This window comes from Ylistrum balloti, unplaced genomic scaffold (assembly GCF_031769215.1).
Source record: "Ylistrum balloti isolate Yb309-2 unplaced genomic scaffold, AGI_CSIRO_Ybal_v1 Utg369946, whole genome shotgun sequence".
NCBI lineage: Eukaryota > Metazoa > Mollusca > Bivalvia > Pectinida > Pectinidae > Ylistrum > Ylistrum balloti.
The window spans coordinates 13,460-27,570 of record NW_026782051.1 but is presented as its reverse complement, the minus strand read 5'-3'; the positions used below and the strand labels follow the sequence as shown (position 1 = coordinate 27,570).

Sequence of the window (14,111 nt, the reverse complement as noted above, 5' to 3'; positions counted from 1 at the left end):
TTACGTGGCATAGTAATAGTAATCGTCTGGACTCGAGCTGAAGGTGCTGCTGATATCCTGGACAATGGCCGTGAATTTAGGACGTGATGACTGTTTTTCACTCCAGCATTTCTTCATCAGCTCATAATGCCTACATCGTAATAATATACACATCGTATCAATTCGTATCTATATATGTTAACAGCTTCGTTAACTATATTGAATCTTTAATCCCATGAACTTGTTATTTATCACCAATTTGGCTAACAATTATTGTATAAACTGACGGCTTTTATATATTTCGTTATTGTCCTGGCTGGAGCTACTTCATAGACTGAATTTTATGCAAGCACCATGTTCTTATATTTAAAATTATTTGCGTGATACTTAATCTCGCAATATCTTTAATGATCTTTCAGGGGAAAAATAGTTGTTTAAATGTATGTATTTTTAGGTCATGACTTACAGGTCAGCACAATATTCGGGACGACTCATACGATATCCTTTTCTAACTTTGTTTGCCACATCCGTACTCCGCACACCGGGATACGGGGTTTCACCTACAAGAGAAACGAGATAGGATTTATTCTCAATCAAGTTATGTAAAACATGTTGATGTCTTTTTGTAGTGTATTTATTACATGTTACGTGTCAGGTCAAAGCAAGCCAGGGCAATTATATTATTTCAGCAAGCAGAATTAGTTGTAATTTGAACATTAGATATAACTTTAATATATTTCCACATATATTCTAAATAAACAAAATTTAAGAATGCTGTAATTGTATCAGACCTCGTTGTCTATCCCGATTGTATATTTTCCACTTGGCCTAAAAAACATCATGACTTGTTTTCTACAACAATGCCCCATCTATTTTGAATGAACATAACCAGATTGAACATTTCCAACATATTCCACTGTACAAATCCAGTATATCTCATAGCCGTCTTATATCTAGCTCGATTAACTATTTCCGGTGTGACATTACATAAATACCCAAATATTATATTATTAGACAAATATTTCTATGTAACAGAGCCTGTTATATATTCCAATGCTGCCGCTAGGATTTGAACCCGGGACTTCTGGTTCACTAGTCTGACGCTCAACCGAGCCAGCGGTGAACTGCGGCTGCTATTTTTCCATGGTTACATACTCCCCCTCTAGGGAATAACTCGTCCTCGACTTTCAATGGGTTACAGTGGTGATTGTGAAAGTAACACTAGGTATTATTCACGAGTCTTTATATGGAAGCCAATCTATTCAGCCATCTATAATACCGAAATATGCAGCAATACTTGATCTTAGCCAAATACTATATCTATCCAGACGAATATTTTCCCAAAATAACAAAACATTTCATGAATATTTATCCGACTATTCCAGGAATGTCTTTCCTACATGGTCACACAATACATTACCTACCCAGACTGAAGATTTCCCACATGACGATTCCATATGACCATACGTCACTCTTCAATGTTGCGTCCTTCACGGTAGTCATACATTCAGGAGCCATCCACTTGATCGCCACTTTACTCTGTAAATGAAATAACACCATATTTTACCTTCCACCCCGTTTATAAAACATTATAATCAAAATTAATACATCAGATTATTAGATTATATTTTCGGGTTAATGAATCGTCAATGGTCAAATCATTTCAGTCAGTAACTAATATCCTGGACAATGTTTTGCTCCACAGAATGTTTTTTGCATGTTCTCAACTAGTTAAACTATTGATAGCTTATATGACCTTTCCGTTATCGTTGTCTTGCTGCTCTGTTTCCCTTGTCGGGCCGAATCCTGCAACTTTTGCTCCCAGTGACGATGTCAGGAAAATATTTCTGGCGGCAAGGTGACGATGTATAATCTATATATAAGTCAAGAAAAACCCAAGATGGATAAAGGCCAAGATTGCTTATATAGTCTTGATTGTGTAGTGCAAATGGTAATAAATATAGTTAAGAAAGGGTATCACTTTATTGTTTTCTGATACATCTACAAGGTGAAGAATCGTTCAGCTAATTACCAAAATCAATAACATAGCATGTCCTTAACAGATACTGGCTAATAACAGGACGTAACGCAACAATAAACCATAATTATTTTTCCTATATCACAATTTCTGGAAAATAAGTCTATAGTTGACAGTTAACCGAATGATATAGGGTTTCCAGAGATGCAAGCTGATCAAGACTATGCAGGAGTTATAGGAAATTTATTTGTTCAGTTCTTGTTGATGTGCCTGATGGTTTCATTGTCCCCCATCAGCGATCATTTACTGGAATTGACCAAAATGTACATGGCATGTATCATTGGTGAAGTAGAAAACGTTTACCCTTCCGGAATACCTTGTTATATTCTTCTTGCACTTGTTCGCCAAGGTCTCCGTGTAATTCTTTATTTTTCAGTTACGATGTCTTAGTTTAACTGATTTTGAGCTTGAATTCAGAATGTTAAATATCGGTATCATTTTATTATTTTCAAAAGGTTTAAAGACTTTTAAATCCTGTGTAGGATCCTTAGGTAACATGGCGTTGCGTATGTCGCTTTAATGAAATTTAAACCTTTTTAGAGCTAAGATAGTCCATTCCTTGGGCGACGTCGAAAGTAATTCGGTACAAGGTGTCAATAACACTATCGCTGACTGTTGCTCGCAGATTTTGTAGCCACGTCCTCAACACCCCAACATCATAAAACTCCAAAAGCATAAATGGACCCACTGAAATAAAAACCAAGGAATTGAAAATGGACATTCTATAAATGTATTAAGGAACTACTGTAATAGATACCTAAAACTATATCAATTTTTATGTTTATTTCTATGGACAGGTATTTTATCTGATATTATTTGCTTTCATATCACATTTATAGGAATTTTGAACTATCTGAAAAATGTTATTTGATGAAGAAATGAATTCAACTGCTTTGTTAAGCATCATTAAGAACGGCTTTTGTGGTGGTCCCAACTATGTATTAGGGGTACATTGTCTAAAAGTAGATCTTGGTTTTTATACATCTTGTTATGATACGTATGTTTATATTTGGCTTTTCATGAAAGAATCAGGTAGAGTCGTAGAACCACATTATATACAATCTTGTAATGAAGCTCTACTAGCAAACTAGCTGTGACCCTTAGATCTGAAAACGTTTATTAAGGAATAAGTCCTTCGTGTGCCCCCTACTTATGACCTGATAAAACATTTAATCTACACAAGTGGTGTTTGCAGTCATGCTAATCGGCGAAATGTTTCATTTATTATTCAGCAAATTGTTCTGCAACACTTAATTTGTATCTAAATGTTCAGGTATTTTTATTTGTTTATAATTTACCATTCTTATTATTCGCAGTGCTTACATGCTTTGTTGTCAAGGACGGCTCCAACAAATTGGACAACATTAGGATGGGAATCAACCATTGTCGCAAAGAAATTTATCTTGGCGGTCATAACCATTTGGTCAAGCTCTGTATGTGCCTCTTGAATGAAAACATCAATATGTTGTTATATCAATATAGCCAATACATATTTACATTTTCATCACAATTATGTATTAAAATAAGAAAATAAGATATATATATACATAATCATGCAATTGAATGTACCGAGTGCCCTCTCATGTTTCACGAATGAGAGATTCTCTGACGAATCTGTTGCAGTTTAGTTCATCATTTGGTTGTACTTTATCTTATTCTTACAAACTATGCAAACTGTTATCTTCTTGTAGCTTTTATACATGTACTATCCTTCTAAAATGACATGCGATTTTTTAACTTCCACAAAAAAGTCCTTGAAGGACAAAAGAGCTTTACAGCACAACCTTATATACTAATTGAAATGCAAAGTATATGCCAGTCAATACATTTAGGTGTTTTTAAATTCTAAAAATAATTCAATAGGCGTATATTTTCCTCCAGCAGTGTCCCTCTAAGATTATTGATTTAGTCTTGATATGTTTTCTTTGTAGTAGACAAGTGTCATAATTCAACCTTACCTTTCAGTACCTTCGCAATAACTACCATTTTATTATTCTTTTTGGTTCTCTGCGAAGCCTTGTAGATGTCGGCAAACCGTCCAGATGTTATTTTCTCGACTAAGGACACCTTGTCATGGTTTACCTCCCATGATTGATTCTCGTTGAAAACCATTTGGCCATACAGGTATACATCCTCATCGCCGACATCCGAATATGCTAAGTTCTAGTAGGAAAATGTCGATGTTGATATAGTTACAACTGTTATCACAGTAAGGCGCTTTATTTTTTTTTTACTATCTATGTGAGGAAGCCATTTAGCATCCTACGAGTTGTTTCCAATAATGATATTTTATTTTCTTTCCATTTTCAAATAAGCCAAATCAAATTAACAGAATAAGATAAGAAATCGAAATCGTTGCACCATTTGCATCCACCAGATTTCAATGTCATGAACATTAAAAATGGTTACTTTCAACATGCCATACGACAGAAGTACCATATGATAATAACAAAGGGAATGCCACATTTATTTAATAATTTTCCTGAACAATATCATTTATATCTCACAAAGCAGTTTTAGGAATGTATTCTAATTGTAGTAATAAGGTTTACTATGTTAATAAAGGTAAATGTATCGATACTTTGTAACATGATTTCAGAAACTTTTATTACGCATGAGTTAAGGTATGAACAGGTCATTGCATCTTCAATTTCCTTTCCATAAAGCAAAAAGAATGCAAACCATTTCCCGTTTCAAAATAAGTAACCCAGACAGTTCTAAAAACAACTTTAAAAAAGAATGAAAGAAAGGAACCTACGTTTGAAAAAACCAAGTAGTAGTATTTGACAAATGTTTTTGTAATAAAAGCAACTTGTTTGTTTGTTGTTTTAAAGTTCTTGTATCTTTATGGCATTGTTCTGATAAAATATATATTTTCATATGTGCTTGAAAACGATTTTTTTAATACATTTCAGCTGGAACATGAGGACAGCATCGCCAGCTTCGATTCCTGGTATCACACACCCTTCAAGTGAGAAGAAACATGGGATTTGTTGCAAGCATATTGTGGCACGTGACGAAGCAGTCTGTGTTTATAACATGGACCTGTCTTGTAATAAAAAAAAAATACACTTAAAACGCAATGACCTTGTAAGACCGTGTGTGTCACGGGAATGCTGTAAACATAGTTACCGCGAATGACTTCCGCTCTAAATCTCGGTTCACTTCGGAGTTGTTGGTGCGTCGACGTTTGACTGTCCGTCTTTGAATGTGACCGTAGATAGATTCCTTGTATCGGCTGAGCCTCCCAGTCCTCCATAGCACTATGCCAACGATTAACAGAGCCACGAGAATCGCGATCACTAGGACAAATTGGGATGTTATGATATTGTTAATAAATGTTTGGTGTAAAGGTAATTTCTAGGAAAACACTTCGTTATCTGATATTGATATATACCATTAACTACCAGAAAAGTTTCATTTATAGTATTCTTTGAAACACTAGCTAAATATCAAGTATTGGAATTTTATCAACATACCTGTAGAAATCGCTGCAATAATACCTGTTGACAAGACTTCTTGCTTTCCTGAAAAAACGAAAAATATATTTTCAGCTTGCAATAAAAATATTTGTTTTAAATGTTCATATTCCAATCATGGATATCAGAAAGGTGATATTTCATTAGCATATCAATTTTTGATTACCAAAATTTACAAGAAAATGGAGAAATTTACCTGTGGTAAAAGTGACCTGAACTGGATCACTTTCCTCATCACCATACTGAATGACGAAATTGACGGTGTAGGTCGTTTCTGAATCAAGGTTCCCAAGTGTGTAGTATATGGAGTCCTTTTGGACTTGCATAGTCTGTGTCTGTCCAGAAACATTGTACCTCAAAAGTATTCCTGAACGGTCGTAACAGCTCGGTCCGAATTGCCATTGAAAGTTTGCAGTGTTGGATGTTGTGCCGGAAATCGTAAGGTCAATTGGGCCGTAATCTAAACATGTTCCATTTTTCCTTTTCAGTGCACTTAGAAACTATGTATATTCCCTCGTCTAATTTTATCATACTATCAAGGTGGAAACCATTTGCGAATTATCATATCATTATATATTTTTCTTCATAGAACACTAAGTCATTTGATATATAACATGAAAAATTACAATCCTTATTAGCGATATATTAAAACGGATATGTACTTAATGAGCCTGTTATTATTATTTCTTTTATGACAATTTCCTTCGTTCCACTATTGATATTACAGGTCACACGTATTACAATTTATGCAGTATGCATATTTATTGACCACACTGACCAAAACACTTACACTCTTCAATACCATCAAATGTACGCAAATCATCAATCTGAAAGTAAAAAAAGAAAAACAAAAGTTGTAGTTGGCATCTAAATTACTTACTAATAGGTAGCGGTTTAAAAAGATACCTTGACATTTGTGTTGGAGAAACCACATAAAACATTGCAGAAGTTCTGTTTTTTTCCTTGAACATTTTCAAATGTTTCTAGGAAGACTTACATGCTGTTTTGTTCTGTGTCATACCGGTATTGTATTGTATGTTGGACATTGGCAAATATAGGACAGAGAAGCGTTAACACAAACTGATTTCATCAATAGCGAATAATTGTAGTTATCAAAAACGTACAAACGGACCAGTTGAATGCTGTCCATCCAATATGACTGCGATGATTCTTACCTGGATTTGGACAGATGAGTTCAGCATGGCCAGATTGAAAACATCAATATAAACATCAATGACCTCGGTTGCCAGTCTATCCTTATGTACCTTCATCCAACAGTTGTTAATCTCAAATATATGGAGATAATAAAAACAACCACCGGCTGGGCTGCATACCCCCTCTTCCCTAGATGGTCTAGCCTGCCGATAGATATACATTTCAAATAATCAATGGTTTAATCATAATAGAATAGAAATTTGAGAGTATAAATCAATGGAATTGTATCAAACTTTCCAGACTAAATTCAGTTTATATCACTTCGGATGTGTAGGTTCCTTGTTTAATTACCTCTGTTCTGTTTCCTTGGTATTCACCCTCATGAAAAATTTCTTCAGAATCATTAGTCTTAATTTTCCATTTGAACATGGTTATACCACTTTGCTCATCGTATGCGTTAAATTGAATTCTGAAAAATAAAGCAAAACGAATTATTCAAGAAATAAATAAAAACGACTTTTATCCGATATCTGGTTGTACAACGGACGCCGTTGGACTGAAATACAACTCACCCACTCGAGAAAGGATATGATCCATTTTGTACGTTTCGGTTCAATTTTGGCGTTTCGACGTTTGGTGATGATGCGTCAACATTCATTAGTATTTGTTGTTCCACATTATTTTCCAATATATCAAATGCTTTCAATGATATTATCACGGTATCTCCATCCAAACGTGAAATATTAAGGGTAGCCTTCTCGTCTAAGAAACTATCAACATTAGTCCAGGGATGACGTCCTCCGTGATTCTTCAGTTCATAGGTTATTTGTAATTTGGTTATTCCATGCGTGTTGGGTATTTTCTTTAGAGTACGTTTTCCTTCGTGGTCATCTAAAACTGAAGATACATTCTTATGTCGAAAGTGCATTATTGTCTGTGGTTTGAAAGTAGCAACAGCATTTAAAAAATGATATTCCTCATGTTTCTTGTTCCGAAAATGGCCTTGCCAGCTAACCACTACTGGGTCGTGCAGATTATTGATCCAGCTATTGTTTACATCGCCTACAGCACCTTCTATCTTTATAGGATTAGCAGTTGTTGTGACGTTAGATTCATCGTCAAACAGCAGCATTCGACGACTGTATTTAGTGTTGTTTGCTTTGTCTCCAACCTCTAGTATAATCGAGTACATTCCGGGTGAAGGCGGTAGGTATGACGGGTCGGAGGAGTTAGAGAGACTGGTCAGGTAATATATAGGATTTGCCGGGTTAACCTCAGTCAGATCACCTGTCCTGTCTTGTTGCAAGGGATATACTTGTATTGTGTATACATCAACACCCGACAAAAGATCGCTCCATCCATCCCATGATATGTTTACCGGCTCCTGTGAATGCAATTATCTTAATATGTCAAGAAGATGCATATTTATATATAGTGTATATATTATTTTGAATTAGTTTCATGACAGTTGTTTGCATATTATTTCATAAATTTTCAAATCTAATTAAATTTAGATAATCCTGTTATATTATATGTTATGTATGCAATGTAAAATACATGTATGTGTAATGCATATCAGGACCTTCCAAGAAAGAGACGACGGTTTTCTCGTTTAGTGAAAATGATGAAGGTTTTTCAGATCTTGAACAATGGCAGAAATGTGTAAATGTACGCATTATCGATATTGAAAGTCAGTGGTTAACAATGGAAAATTTACTGTTAAACGGGATAGAAAATAAGGACACTTGTGTAAGTCATTAGTTTTGATGTTTTTAAAGACTCTTTTCATTTAACGTGATACCAGTATTAGATGTGACATCAAATCGATGCTGATATGATCTGTTTCATATATCAATTACCCGATAGCAAAAAAGGTCAACCGTTATATACAAAAGCAAACAAAATAAAAACACCTTTCTAGATAATGTTAGGATCAAATAGAATAATACGTGACAAATTGAATAAAAGATAAAAAGGCCTCACAGTGTTAAAACCTAACAAACCACAACTGAAAATGTCATAATGTCGAAAGAAAGATAAAAATCCAGAGAGAGGTCACAGGCATTATAATTCATTCGTTTTAATATTTTTCAAATAATTGATTATTTCAAAAATGTCATCAAGGTCTATAGTGTAATTTGAATAACGTCATTACAGTAAAGAATTAAAACGTGGCATTCAAGTTGTTCTAATAATTGAACTTGCTGGTTGTTGTAAAACTATAAAAAGAGCATACCTTTGTGACATCATGACTAAGATGCAGCGGCTTCTGACCTGTTGAACAGTTAGCTTTCTCCAAGCAGTGGTACGGTGGGTGGTAATCGAACTTGAACTCCATCTGTTTTGTTGATGTTTGTGATACATAACTTTCATGTGAGAAGTGCTTATGATTAGTTGTCGAATTGATGTCTCGGAATCCACCGCTTTGTGTTGATATCGTCACCACCATACTGTAAGGTACAAACTTGTTCTGAACGATTTCAAAATAATTGTCATGTCAAATCCATCGGCATGTCATAATCTATAAAACTATATTATACTGATATATTTTATATATTGTGTTATTTCTGGATAGAATGTTTATGTATACAGTCAAACTTTTATGAATTGAACTTCGATTATTCGATTTTCTCGATGTATTGAATGTTTTGTCCTGTCCCAATTTTTATTTTGTATATAACTACTAACTAACCCTTTATGAATCGATGTTTTATAAATAATACTTTCGATGTATCGAAGTTATTTCATGGACGATTTTACTCATACCAAAAGTGTCACTTTTCAATTTTAAGCCTAAAAGCATGGGGAACACTTATTTCTTTATTAGTCATACGCTCTCCTATTAATTCAGCCTAACCATCGTCAGAACATCGGCAAACGACCTTGTAATTTCTACGACCAAAGATGTGTGATGTTAGTGCTGTCGGTTCTGGACAGAATGTGTTGTGATATTAATTTGCATTCTTTTAATTTCATTAATATGTATAGCGTTTATGTATCAGTCTCAAAATAATTATTGCAACACGTGAATGCCACTTGAATTATGTGCCTCGTTTCATTTAAAGTTGATCCGTAAAATACAAATAATGTGTGACATGAAGGCACGAATGTAATCGTAAGCATGAATTGTCGATTACTCGTTGGTTTCGATTTAAAGTTATGTTTTAATTTTTCATGAATGATAGTGTTTTAAGATAAGAATGGTATCTTTTCATTTCAATATGTATTTTGGTATTTGTCATGCTTGTTCAGTAGAAATATTGTGTCATCAACTATAACCATGAGCATAAACACGTCTGTATTACGCGATATATCGAAGTTTTTTTTATAGTCCTTTGAATTTCGAAACATTTGACAAAATATATATTTATATTGCTATATAAATATGTAAAAAGAGAATACATGGTCATATAATATAAGCTGTAGGTGACGAAAGTCAAAGGTGATGAGCCTCTGGTGAGCCACTTTTGTGTTTGCTCTCCCTAGCCAAAAAGCAGCTTATATTTTAAGACACTGAACATGTATTCTATTCATCCTGCAACAATGACTGAAAATCAGACTAATGAAACTTAAACAGGTTTGTTGTTAATCTGTGTTTACCTGACATTGACATTAAGCTGAATTTTGCTTGATGATGGACTCCAAAACAATGCTCCGCCCAAAAACATAGTTCCAAACTTTATCGGATATTACAACGATTTCATGAATTTTCTTAAATCAATTTGTTCATTACAACTGGTAAATTTGCTTATTTCAACAATTATTTTTATTTCTAAACGTAATATTTAATTAAATTCAGCGAGTAATTCTGTCGAATTACCGCATGTGTTAAAATACAGCTGTTTTCCGTCACTGCCGAATACAGCAAAATATATGCGGCATGTGCATTCTAACAATGGCAGTGCCAGTTGTAGGATAAAGGGATTTATATTCGTGATTGGATTTTGTCATTTTCCGCTTTCCCATATGTTATATATTGTGAATATTACTTCGATTACGGCACTTTAGTTGAACATGCAAAATTCATTACCGAACGAGGGTGTATGTGTGTGTGTATCTGTATTTGGGTGTCTGTGTGTGGTGGGGGTGTGGTAGGGTGAGTGTGGATGGGTGGGTGGGGTTTGAGGATAAATAAGTAAGAAATTTATCGATCACAGATCTTCAGATGAAATGCAAAGTCAAATACACTTCTGTTTATCTTCAGTCTAGAACCGCTTAACCTCGTCCTCTCGTTCGTTAATAATCAATAATTGAACTGCACTATGCATTAAAGATGATTTAAATATACTTACATATCTCCATTCTCTAGTAACCAGTCAAAATTATTGTCAGTTATGTTACATTTGAACACGGTCACAGGTTGAGATGGGCTTGGATTGTCTGAACAAGTATAATTCTTCGATTTTCTATACACCGTAGATGATCCTGTGAAAATAAAATAAAAAAAAAACATAGTACCGTACTAATGTTACGGCCTATCCTACCCGAAGAGTAGGGTTGTTTCCAGCGATGTCCTTCTTGATAAATGAATAGTTTCATTTATGTCAACATTAATGTTGACGAATCGTGAAAGATAATGCATTGCTTTGGTTCCTCAATCAAGAACATGTTACTTTGTCTTTGTTAAAAGTAACTTTAGGTATCATGTTGACAAATGTTTTATTTTATATTGTTGGATAGGTCTAACGTTATCGTGTTTACCGATGCATATGGACACCTCTTATGGTGATTATTGTCAATGTGTCCACTATTCCGTTGCTTTGTTGAGTGTATGATCAATGGGATGTTTGTTTATTTGACAATACCTTATTTGTAAAGAATAGTTTTATCCAATATATTGCTCGTGAAATGTTCTTACCCTGCTGCTGAATTTTTGAAAGCCTCAAATGTGCTCAACTATCCACAACGCCAAGGCTGTAATTTTCGATGTAATTACCGTTTTCCTGGAGCGGGGACTGGTTGTAAATTGATTCGAAGTAGATATTGATAATGTTGAAATCATGTTTCATAACCCATATTGTATCCACATAATTACTATTTGGTGACGTAGAATCAGCCAATATTTTGCCGAATATTTTCCCGCTCGATCTCTCCTTGGTGATTAGGTATGTGCTTGCTCTAAGGATTGTTGGCGATTGGGAAGACAGCACTGCAATGAATAGAAACAGTGCCTAAACAAATCTTACGACATGCAAGAAAAGCTAAAAACATTTAAATCATGACAGATATGAGCCCTAAAAGATTTGAACACGGACAGCATAAAACAGAAGAAATTATCGAACACAGATAAAGAAAGAAGAGAATGAAAACAAGCGTTATTAAAATGCAAAAATGCAAACGCATGTTAAGTAATAGAAATAAATAATATCAAAACGAGGCCAGATAATATGATACTGAAAGTAAGACCCGGAAGTGAAATTTATATTCTGTACGCGTAAGATGATATATTTCCAAACATTTTATAAACATTCAATACAATTGAAATTTATAATTTTGTTAATCAAAGCGCACTACTATACGAAAGTTCGTATCGATCCCTTGAATATAAGGATACTTACTTTGTAAACATGTGGGGCCATCGAAACCAGACTGGCATTTACATTTGTTTGGAAGTTTACAAATTCCAGGAAAGCAGGGTTGCAAGTGAGAACATATTTCTGTAATAAAACCATATAACAATGCTAGACGACAATGTGTTACATTATCAATAATGGTATCGGCTTATTTCCCTTTAAAATTTGTTCTTTGGTGTTTCAATGACTATCATTGGTTAACTGTGTACAACAACCATTAAAAACCTTTTTCATTTTGCTTTCACAAGATATACAAACTATATAATGTACATTCTAAGCTATTGTTTAAGCAAAAAAAGTGTTTATAATAACTTGATCACAGTTAGAAAGTGTCAAAATACGAAACCGAAATTTGTAGACTAAATAATCTCACTGGAGGATAACCAAGTTTTTTTCTTTTATTGAATTAGATAATGAAAAAATATCAAATTATGTAATATTTGTTTTAACTGATTTGATCAGACTAAACACCTGTTTGACAAGTAACTCCACCATGCGCATTATCACACTGACACCTGTTTGGAGCCACACATGTCCCGCCATCACAAGGCGGATTGCATATAGCTGTAACAGACAAATACACAGTAGTATTAAAACAAATCTGTTGGATGGAGGTACGTATATCTGTATTAAACAGATATTTGATTTAATAAAAAAAGTCGTGTTTTCGATGATTGCAGTGTGCTACAGTATGATCAATTACCTTTGATATCTGGTGACCACCATTGACCACGATCGGATTCTGACTGCAGCCTTTCAGCTTTGTTGTTTTCTGATATTTTTTTACACATTTTTAGCACCAATGCTATATTCCTTAGTGAATATATGTTACAAAAAATGATACCTGAAGACTCGAAATATGTCAGGAATATGTTTCTTTTTAGTTCTTATCTGTTTTACTTTAATAGTTAATTATCTTTCTAAGCTATAGTTATTATATCAAAGTTTTATTCTAATCTGCAGACGTATTTTGTATGTGAAGAATCACAAAGGACGAGTCTTTATACTTACGAACTGAACAATGTGGGCTTGTGTATCCGTTACAGCAGCGACTCATTCGAGTATAGTAGGTTCTTGTTACACTTTTTCTACCCCACCTATAAAATAATTTCAAATATCAATTAAGAACCAAGACCATTTTGATATCACTTTTCTACGCAGTATTTATTTCTTGCAATATGTAAATTAGTGTGTTGAATTTATTTCAATATTGTGTTTGCTGATGATAAACAATATTCACTAAGTTATGTTATGTTGTTAGATGTTTTTGACGTTTCCCAGTGCTTACCATCCAGATTTGACATGGTCTATTCTGTAGTTCAGCCTTTGATAATAGGTATAGCATGATATCCTGATAAAACATAGAAAACAAAGATAAAGTTTATGATTATACGTTACAATTTTTTGAAAAACCTATTACATAATGCAAAGTTGGTAGGGATGTTATTTTGCTATAAATATTTCTTATGCTCATTTTTTGCCCTTCTTTCATCGATTATAAGTGTGAATTCTGCTCACATATTCTTATGATCTTTAAAAAAGTCCGACAAATTGACATAATGTTAATTTAAACTATAATTCCATGAAACTTTGTCAAAATAAAAACAAAAGAAAGATCTACACACACATCTTGACGAAGTACAAGAATCAGACTAGTAGCAATTAGAAAACGTCTCAAGAAGAATTGGTAGCCATTGGTTTCTTAAATAAAAACATTCCCGTTTCGACATGTTCGTAAAAAGATAACCTAGTTAGAAATACGTAGTAAGGAAGGACATATTGCCATGGCGACTAATGTTATCATAATGACATTTACATTTCGTTCGGTGCCTCTTTATTAAAAAGCTTGCTGTGGATTTTGTCTACAATGAAGCCATTCTATCAGCA

The 14,111-nt window shown here is 34.0% G+C and overlaps 1 protein-coding gene across 1 annotated transcript; it reads right to left on the bottom strand.

Moving 5' to 3' along the window:
- LOC132547281 (uncharacterized) lies at positions 1-13,015 on the bottom strand. Its single transcript, XM_060211047.1, has 19 exons — positions 12,928-13,015; positions 12,738-12,788; positions 11,588-11,800; positions 10,944-11,076; positions 8,888-9,101; positions 7,224-8,035; positions 7,003-7,120; positions 6,672-6,854; positions 6,287-6,323; positions 5,693-5,956; positions 5,497-5,544; positions 5,150-5,319; positions 3,976-4,180; positions 3,341-3,460; positions 2,550-2,704; positions 1,736-1,852; positions 1,404-1,518; positions 446-539; positions 1-130 (listed from the first exon to the last, which is right to left on the bottom strand). The coding sequence occupies exons 1-19, from the start codon at positions 13,013-13,015 to the stop codon at positions 1-3; spliced, it is 3,267 nt and encodes a 1,088-aa protein (XP_060067030.1).
- Positions 13,016-14,111: the final 1,096 nt, after the last annotated feature.

Coding starts and splice junctions, on each gene's coding strand:
- LOC132547281 (XM_060211047.1), bottom strand. CDS start 13,015: ATGTGTAAAAAAATATCAGAAAACAACAAAGCTGAAAGGCTGCAGTCA. Junction 6,324..6,671: donor ACTCATCTGTCCAAATCCAG/GTAAGAATCATC, acceptor TTTTACTTTCAG/ATTGATGATTTGCGTACATT. Junction 5,545..5,692: donor TCAGGTCACTTTTACCACAG/GTAAATTTCTCC, acceptor TCGTTTTTTCAG/GAAAGCAAGAAGTCTTGTCA.